Raw genomic sequence first — 10289 nt, 5'->3', positions numbered from 1 at the left:
TGAAAATTTCAACCGTGTTTTTTACGAGGCTCAGAGGGGAGAGGACTTCCTAAACATAATTCATCAATTTAGTGTGAATGAAGCTATAAACGACTCCTGGGATGTTTTTCATGAGGGAACAATGTAATAATATGGTTAAAAGATCACAAAAGGCAATTGTGCTGACCTAATACGTGTCCTTTAATATTGTCAGAGAACTGCTTTTGTCACTTGCAGAAGACGTTGTACAAATAGGTCACACTTGATCCCAATGGGTTCTTACCTGGTTAAATAAAGGTTGATAAATAAACATAATCATAGAAGTACAATTGTATTACCCCGTTCCATGTACCCGGGTCAAGCACGACCCACCTCTGCTCGACAGTAAATAAAGCGAGTGGATAAATCGTCTCTCCTGCTGCGCTGACGCTTGGAAGCAGAACACCAGCAATCGCACAAGAAGTTGATTTAGTTTTTTCATTACCGGCCGAGTGTAAGCGGCTGATTTCTCTGTCACCTGCTCGAACAAAATGGCCCTTAACCCCAGAGTGTTCCTTGTTGTATTGCCTACTCTCACCTGCGGCCCACCGCTATGAGCTGTACTGTTATGTTCATGGTCAAAGGTCTGCATAGCGCTCTGTACACAGTCCAAGTCTGTCACGAGGGGGGCGGGGCTGAAGATGAGGTCCTCTTCTTCATCCTCCGCAAGCCGCCAAAACTCGGGCGAAAAGTTAAAGAACGTTCTCGAAGAGGTGCATCGATCGCATGATGTTTTCATCCTGAAAGAACGAGGAAACAGAGTGAGATGAGGGCGTGTAGTGCACAGCACAGGTGTTTTCAGGGCGTGTAGTGCACAGCACAGGTGTTTTCAGGGCGTGTAGTGCACAGCACAGGTGTTTTCAGGGCGTGTAGTGCACAGCACAGGTGTTTTCAGGGCGTGTAGTGCACAGCACAGGTGTTTTCAGGGCGTGTAGTGCACAGCACAGGTGTTTTCAGGGCGTGTAGTGCACAGCACAGGTGTTTTCAGGGCGTGTAGTGCACAGCACAGGTGTTTTCAGGGTGTGTAGTGCACAGGACAGGTGTTTTCAGGGCGTGTAGTGCACAGGACAGGCGTTTTCAGGGCGTGCAGTGCACAGGACAGGTGTTTTCAGGGCGTGTAGTGCACATGACAGGTGTTTTCAGGGCGTGTAGTGCACATGACAGGTGTTTTCAGGGCGTGTAGTGCACAGGACAGGTGTTTTCAGGGCGTGTAGTGCACAGGACAGGTGTTTTCAGGGCGTGTAGTGCACAGGATAGGTGTTTTCAGGGTGTGTAGTGCACAGGACAGGTGTTTTCACGGCGTGTAGTGCACATGACAGGTGTTTTCACGGCGTGTAGTGCACAGGACAGGTGTTTTCAGGGTATGTAGTGCACAGGACAGGTGTTTTCAGGGTGTGTAGTGCACAGGACAGGTGTTTTCAGGGCGTGTAGTGCACAGGACAGGTGTTTTCATGACGTGGAGTGCACAGGACAGGTGTTTTCAGGGCGTGGAGTGCACAGGACAGGTGTTTTCATGACGTGGAGTGCACAGGACAGGTGTTTTCAGGGTGTGTAGTGCACAGGACAGGTGTTTTCAGGGTGTGTAGTGCACAGGACAGGTGTTTTCAGGGCGTGTAGTGCACAGGACAGGTGTTTTCAGGGCGTGTAGTGCACAGGACAGGTGTTTTCACGGCGTGGAGTGCACAGGACAGGTGTTTTCAGGGCGTGTAGTGCACAGGACAGGTGTTTTCAGGGCGTGTAGTGCACAGGACAGGTGTTTTCACGGCGTGTAGTGCACAGGACAGGTGTTTTCACGACGTGGAGTGCACAGGACAGGTGTTTTCATGACGTGTAGTGCACAGGACAGGTGTTTTCATGACGTGTAGTGCACAGGACAGGTGTTTTCAGGGCGTGTAGTGCACAGGACAGGTGTTTTCATGACGTGTAGTGCACAGGACAGGTGTTTTCAGGGCGTGTAGTGCACAGGACAGGTGTTTTCAGGGCGTGTAGTGCACAGGACAGGTGTTTTCAGGGCGTGTAGTGCACAAGACAGGTGTTTTCAGGGCGTGTAGTGCACAGGACAGGTGTTTTCAGGGCGTGTAGTGCACAGCACAGGTGTTTTCACGGCGTGTAGTGCACAGGACAGGTGTTTTCAGGGCGTGTAGTGCACAGGACAGGTGTTTTCAGGGCGTGTAGTGCACAGGACAGGTGTTTTCACGGCGTGTAGTGCACAGGACAGGTGTTTTCAGGGCGTGTAGTGCACAGGACAGGTGTTTTCACGGCGTGTAGTGCACAGGACAGGTGTTTTCAGGGCGTGTAGTGCACAGCACAGGTGTTTTCAGGGCGTGTAGTGCACAGGACAGGTGTTTTCAGGGCGTGTAGTGCACAGGACAGGTGTTTTCACGGCGTGTAGTGCACAGGACAGGTGTTTTCAGGGCGTGTAGTACACAGGACAGGTGTTTTCAGGGCGTGTAGTGCACAGGACAGGTGTTTTCACGGCGTGTAGTGCACAGGACAGGTGTTTTCAGGGCGTGTAGTACACAGGACAGGTGTTTTCAGGGCGTGTAGTGCACAGGACAGGTGTTTTCAGGGCGTGTAGTGCACAGGACAGGTGTTTTCAGGGCGTGTAGTGCACAGGACAGGTGTTTTCACGGCGTGTAGTGCACAGGACAGGTGTTTTCAGGGCGTGTAGTGCACAGGACAGGTGTTTTCACGGCGTGTAGTGCACAGGACAGGTGTTTTCAGGGCGTGTAGTGCACAGCACAGGTGTTTTCAGGGCGTGTAGTGCACAGGACAGGTGTTTTCAGGGCGTGTAGTGCACAGGACAGGTGTTTTCACGGCGTGTAGTGCACAGGACAGGTGTTTTCAGGGCGTGTAGTACACAGGACAGGTGTTTTCAGGGCGTGTAGTGCACAGGACAGGTGTTTTCACGGCGTGTAGTGCACAGGACAGGTGTTTTCAGGGCGTGTAGTACACAGGACAGGTGTTTTCAGGGCGTGTAGTGCACAGGACAGGTGTTTTCACGACGTGGAGTTTGACCTAGTTTGGTAATTTAGGTGAAACGTATGATTTTATTTCCTGTTTGGACGTGTGCAGTAGATGTGACATTTCAAAGAGGTATAATTACCTTTTAATTTATTTTTTATTAGAACATAGAACAACAAAAACAACAGAGCAACAATACAAAAAATGAAAAAAACAATGATGAAAAAATATTAAAACCAAAAAAAAAAAAAAAATACAAAGTACAAAAATATAAATCAAACTATAAATAAAGATAAAAACACAAAGAAGAAGCAGGACCAGGGAGAGTAAAGGGATAAAAAGAAGAAAGGAAAAAATAAGGGAGACATAAAACAAAAACAAAAAGAAGAAGAATTAGAGCTATAGAGCATATTAGGTTCAGAATAATTGTCCTGTTTCGTCAATTTTGTATTTTTTTATTTGTCTATTTTCAAGTTGAGTCCTGAGGATATTATTTCCAAAGAGGTAATTCCATGTCAATTTATGAAAAATTTAAGATTTGAGACTTACAAGAATTTAAGATTTTGAGACTTACAAGACTTACAACTGTCAGAAAAATGTGATCCATAAACTTTCTCTGTATTTTGGACAGAATTGCGTGTTTTGATAAATACAGAGTTTCCATTTGTAACTGTCTAAACTAGGGGGGTCCAAACTTTTTTCACTGAGGGCCACATTTTGAAACTTATTTGGAGCAAAGGGCCACAAACAACCCGACAATGTCAAATTTGAAAAGTGATTCATTCCTCCACATCTTTCATAAGACTTGGAACATTATTATTAGGTTGGTATAACATCAAAATGCTTGAATTTTTCCAATTTTACAGTAAAAGTTCTACTATTTGTTGGTTGGGCCAACTTAGCAGGAAGCCGGAGGGCCAACAAAAATTGGTCTAAGGGCCACATTTGGCCCCCGGGCCGTAGTTTGGACATGCCTGGTCTAAAGGTATAACTTATAATATCTTTCTCTCACTCCTGAGGACCTGTGGACCCAGATGCCCCTCCCCTGGTGAAGTGGTCCCTGCCCTGTGTGGACGGTCCCTCTTCTGCCTGAAGAGTGGGTCCAGCTCCAGTCTCCTTGTGTCCGTCTGTCCGTCTGTGAGAGTCGGATCTCTCCTTCACTGGAACTCCTCCAGGTTTCTACGCTTTTTTCCCAAAGAGGTTTTTTTTTGTAGTTTTTCCTGGCCGAGAAGGAGAGTCTAAGGACAGAGGACCCTGGGACATCGTCCCTCGCCACCACAGACATTGTCTGACTCCATCGCCACCACAGACATTGTTGATTCATTTCTCCCTGTGGCCCTCAGAGGCAACTGTTAGGGCCTTACAAAAATAAATTGATTTGATTTGATTTGATAATATAAATATTTATCATAGGTTATTATCCCACTGAATTAAGTCATAATTAGAAAAAAAAACATGTAAACCATGACTTTAAATAGGTTTCACCACTCACATTTTGGCAGCAGTCAATAAATTCATCTATGGTCACCACTCCGTCCTTATTCTTATCCATCTTCTGTGAAAAAAGCACAAAATGGAAAGATTAACACTTCAATAAAGAAATAGGTACAATATATACACAACTATAAAATACAATATACATTATCGTGCCCTTGGGGAAACACACACGTTACAAGCCACGAGAGGTCTTAATTCTCCACACTGACCTGAAAGAAAACCTCTACGTGCTGGCGAGGCGTCTCTTCTTTGAGGACGGGGTACGTGCACTTGCCCATCATGTCGTAGATCGCCTTCATGATGTCCAACATCTCCTGCCACGCCGCGGAAATACACACATTTTAAACCATAATTACTCATATATCAATATCAACTTATCAAAAAATGAACGCTGGGACAATATTTCTTGGGGCTCATTATTTATCGTGTGTGTCATTACTCTGCACTGATCACACAGCTTTTATTTGTGATTTTTTTGGTAATACATTTAACTTTTAGCTGCAGCGGGTTGAAAAATGAACACTAAAACACTAAGACAGTCTACTCTTTATTTATCACAGCTCATGTATTCTATGATATTGCTCATTTGGAGAAGGGTTTACTGGGATTTACTTGCTTTAAAGTTATTGTGTCGGTGTCATAAAACTGCTTCAATATCATTGTTTACCGCGATATTTTCTGTAAAAAATACATTGAACTTTAAAATGTATTATCGTGACAGGCCTATGCGCTATGTTGAGCTTTTCCCCATGCAGATGTTACTCCCAGAGGCCTTCAGGGGGCCCGGAGCAAAAAGTCTAGGGCCCCCAGCATGGAACACAGTGTCAGAGGTGGGTGGAGTTACCAAAATATTTCAAAATACCATTACTCAAGTAGAGGTACAAACTAATGGTCCAAGTATATAGTGTACCGCTGTAATCACATCCTCTAACTTTGTATTTCCAACATCAAATAGAAATAGTAAGGTGAAAATAGAAATTGTAGTGGTTAAGAACATCGTAGACACAAGAACAATGTATCTGCATTTGGGAGAGTAGGATGCTCCCTGTAATATTTGTATTTATAAAATGTTATTCATGTTTCCTGATTAAAGTTATGGTTATTGGCTAAAGTACATTTGTAATAAAATGCTAGGTACTGCTCTGGGGGCCCTTTGCAGCTGCTTAGCCCGGCCCTGGTTACACCTTTGCCAGGAATATTCCACTGTATGACATTAAGCTATCTATATCCATCTACAGGTCAGATCTGTGGAAAGGCAAACCCACTCACAAAAAGAATACATGTTTTTTTTTTTTTTTTTGCGATAAAACACAAGTAATAGAAAACCACAATTTTACTTGAGGTATTTATGTATTTTTTTTAAATATTTGATTGTGATTTGAATGTATTTTCCTACACCTCTTTAGTGATGTATCCGTCTTTGTTGTCTATCTATATCTATCTACCGGTCAGATCTGTGGAAAGGCAAGCCCACTCACAGTAAGAAGTTTTTCAATGGGGGTTGAAAAGGATGTTTTTTTTAAATAAAACACATGTAATAGAAAACAACAGTATTCATATATTTTTAGAAGTATTTGATAGTGATTTGAATGTACCTCTTTAGTGATGTATCCGTCTTTGTTGATGTCGTAGAGGTTGAAGGCCCAGTTGAGTTTCTCCTGCACGGTGCCCCTCAGAAGAATAGAGAGGCCCATGACAAAATCCTGAGCGGAAAAAGCACAAGACGGACACGACATGAATCAGACGTGAGCTTGTTACGTGAATAACGAGTCGCGCTACAATGTCAGGAATTACTTACAGCCGCGATAAAACAAGCCTAAAACATCATCAATCTAGAAAGCTCATTATTCAAGTGGTAATCTGTGGAGGCCCGCAGAGTCTCTCACTTCACAGTAAGACCAAGAGCTATGGTTCGCAGCTTTACTGTCCTAATAAGCAAATACGCTCCTTATAAATATTTATCACATGTTGATTAACTTGGTACTCGGCTCGGCAGTGAAATTAAAATGATTGAGGTTACGGATTACATAAAACACTGGCGCCGTGATGCCTCGGGGTGGAGAGGGGAGATTTGAAATGCGTTTGATGTGTCATTTTAGATTTGAGTAAAAGATGATGCTATGGAGGGTAAAGTTTCACCCTAAATACTACATATTGTACCAAAATATGGGAATACTAAACCCATCCACAGCTAAAAATCAATTGTCTTTTAGCAAATGTGAGATGCGTTTAGTATTTCAATTAATTCCATTTATTTTTGTAACGCCCGAAATCACATTATTTTTTATAGTTTATATTTTGCTATCATTTTTAGGGATGTTATGATTGTTTGGTTAATTTTAGAAGCAAAATAGTGTTTTTAGTTCAATCTATAGTTCAGAAAATAGACCTATATGTAAAAAACTTTATTAGGCTAAAATTATTTTGTTATGTTATTTTGTCTTTCAGAGAATTCAGTTTTGAAAAGTCAGTCACAACATGACAACGGCAAAGAAAGACAATTTAAGATGTCACTGTCTCAATAAATGTGAATAATTGTTAAATCGTTTTTCTCACAAGTGACAAAACTAATCATTACTCGTATTGTTGGATGTTGCACCATAACGTCAAAGTAACTGACTTGTTTGTGATATTTGTACTGATAAGGTTCATGTGAGTTTTACTTTTCAAAACCTTATTTCACGTGCCACAAAGCGGAATTACATTTACACACCACAGATTGACATTAAAAAAATAATATATATATATAGTTTTTTTTTCCTAATATAAAAAAAAAAAAAAAAACATAAAAAACAAAAACAAGCAGAACACAACCAGAAAGCAAATGATAAAATAAAAAATAAATAAATACTACAAACTCACAAATAAACTACACATTCAAATTCAAATAAAAAACATCCCATTTGGTCCATAGTTGGTCAAATTAGTCCAACTCCAAATTAAGACAATTCCTAATCATAATCCTGAACCTACAACTACAACTACCACTACCACTACCACTACAGCTACCACCACAACTACAACTACCACCACCACCACAACTACCACTACCACTACCACTACAACTACCACTACCACCACAACTACAACTACCACCACCACCACAACTACCACTACCACTACAACTACCACTACCACCACAACTACAACTACCACCATCACCACAACTACCACTACCACTACCACTACAACTACCACTACCACTACAACTACCACTACCACTACAACTACCACTACCACCACAACTACAACTACCACCACCACCACAACTACCACTACCACTACAACTACCACTACCACCACAACTACAACTACCACCACCACCACAACTACCTACCACTACCACCACTACCACTACCACTACCACTACAACTACCACTACCACTACACTACCACTACCACTACCACTACAACTACCACTACCACTACCTACCACACACTACAACTACCACTACCATACACTACCACTACAACTACACTACTACACTACCACTACCACTACCACTACCACTACCACTACAACTACCACTACAACTACCACTACCACTACCACTACAACTACCACTACCACTACAACTACAACTACCACTACCACTACAACTACCACTACCACTACACTACACTACACTACACTACCACTACAACTACCACTACCACACTACCACTACAACTACCACTACAACTACCACTACCACTACACTACCACTACAACTACCACTACCAACTACTACCACTACAACTACCACTACCACTACCACTACAACTACCACTACAACTACCACTACCACTACAACTACCACTACCACTACACTACCACTACCACTACAACTACCACTACCACTACAACTACCACTACCACTACCACTACCACTACCACTACCACTACCACTACACCACTACCAATACAACTACCACTACAACTACCACACCACTACCACTACCACTACCACTACACTACCACTACACTACCACTACAACTACCACTACCACTACACTACACTACCACTACTACCACTACAACTACCACTACTACCAACTACAACTACCACTACAACTACCACTACAACTACCACTACACTACCTACCACTACAACTACCACTACCACTACCACTACCACTCCACTACCACTACCACTACAACTACCACTACCACTACCACTACCACTACAACTACCACCACCACCACCACTACAACTACCACTCCCACTACCACTACCACCACCACTACAACTACCACTACCACTACCACCACCACCACCACCACTACACTACCACTACAACTACCACTACCACTACCACTACAACTACCACTACCACTACTACTACCACTACCACTACCACTACAACTACCACTACCACTACAACTACCACTACCACTACAACTACCACTCCCACTACAACTACCACTACAACTACCACTACCACTACAACTACCACTACCACCACCACTACAACTACCACTCCCACTACCACTACCACCACCACTACAACTACCACTCCCACTACCACTACCACTACAACTACCACTACCACTACCACTACCACTACCACTCCCACTACCACTACCACTACCACTCCCACTACCACTACCACTACAACTACCACCACCACCACCACCACCACAAACACCACCACCACAACTACCACTACCACTCCCACTACCACTACCACTACCACCACAACTACAACTACCACCACCACCACCACCACCACCACAACTACCACCACCACCACCACCACCACCACAACTACCACCACCACCACCACCACCACCACAACTACCACTACCACTACCACTCCCACTACCACTACCACTACCACTACCACCACAACTACCACCACAACTACCACCACCACCACCACCACCACCACCACAACTACCACTACCACTACCACTCCCACTACCACCACCACTACAACTACCACTACCACTACCACCACAACTACCACTACCACTACCACCACCACCACCACCACCACAACTACCACTACCACTACCACTCCCACTACCACTACCACTACCACTACCACCACCACTACCACTCCCACTACCACTCCCACTACCACTACCACTACCACTACCACCACAACTACCACCACCACCACCACCACTACAACTACCACTACCACTACAACTACCACTACCACTACCACCACCACTACCACTACCACCACCACTACCACTACCACCACCACTACAACTACCACTCCCACTACCACTACCACTACCACTACAACTACCACCACCACCACCACCACCACTACCACTACCACTACAACCACCACTACCACTACCACTACAACTACCACTACAACTACCACTACCACTACAACTACAACTACCACTACCACTACAACTACCACTACCACCACAACTACCACCACCACCACAACTACCACCACCACCACCACCACTACAACTACCACTACCACTACAACTACCACTACCACTACCACTACCACTACCACCACCACCACCACTACCACTACCACCACCACCACCACTACAACTACCACTCCCACTACCACTACCACTACCACTACCACTACAACTACCACCACCACCACCACCACCACCACTACCACTACAACCACCACTACCACTACCACTACAACTACCACTACCACTACAACTACCACTACCACTACCACTACAACTACCACTACCACTACAACTACAACTACCACTACCACCACAACTACCACCACCACCACAACTACCACCACCACTACACTACCACTACCACCACCACTACAACTACCACTCCCACTACCACTACCACCACCACTACAACTACCACTACAACTAC

General features: G+C 44.1%; 1 protein-coding gene across 7 annotated transcripts in view; it reads right to left on the bottom strand.

Moving 5' to 3' along the window:
* Nucleotides 1-443: 443 nt before the first annotated feature.
* Nucleotides 444-10289, bottom strand: part of kcnip4a (potassium voltage-gated channel interacting protein 4a) — a 189954-nt gene continuing 180108 nt past the window's right edge. For 2 of the 7 annotated variants that reach the window (XM_072439585.1, XM_072439581.1), the window contains exons 5-8: nt 6075-6182; nt 4689-4793; nt 4475-4537; nt 446-758 (exon numbers count right to left, since the gene is read on the bottom strand). In XM_072439585.1, coding sequence (XP_072295686.1) covers nt 711-758; nt 4475-4537; nt 4689-4793; nt 6075-6182 — 324 coding nt within the window. In that variant the 3' untranslated portion in view covers nt 446-710. Of the gene's footprint in view, nt 759-4474; nt 4538-4688; nt 4794-6074; nt 6183-10289 lie in introns of all 7 variants that reach the window. The other 5 variants (XM_072439584.1, XM_072439583.1, XM_072439586.1 and 2 more) reach the window with 3 other exon arrangements.

This window comes from Eucyclogobius newberryi, unplaced genomic scaffold (genome assembly GCF_026437365.1).
Source record: "Eucyclogobius newberryi isolate DKJ021-1_F unplaced genomic scaffold, fEucNew1.0.hap1 SCAF_97, whole genome shotgun sequence".
Lineage (NCBI taxonomy): Eukaryota > Metazoa > Chordata > Actinopteri > Gobiiformes > Gobiidae > Eucyclogobius > Eucyclogobius newberryi.
This window is presented reverse-complemented; position numbering and strand designations above follow the sequence as displayed.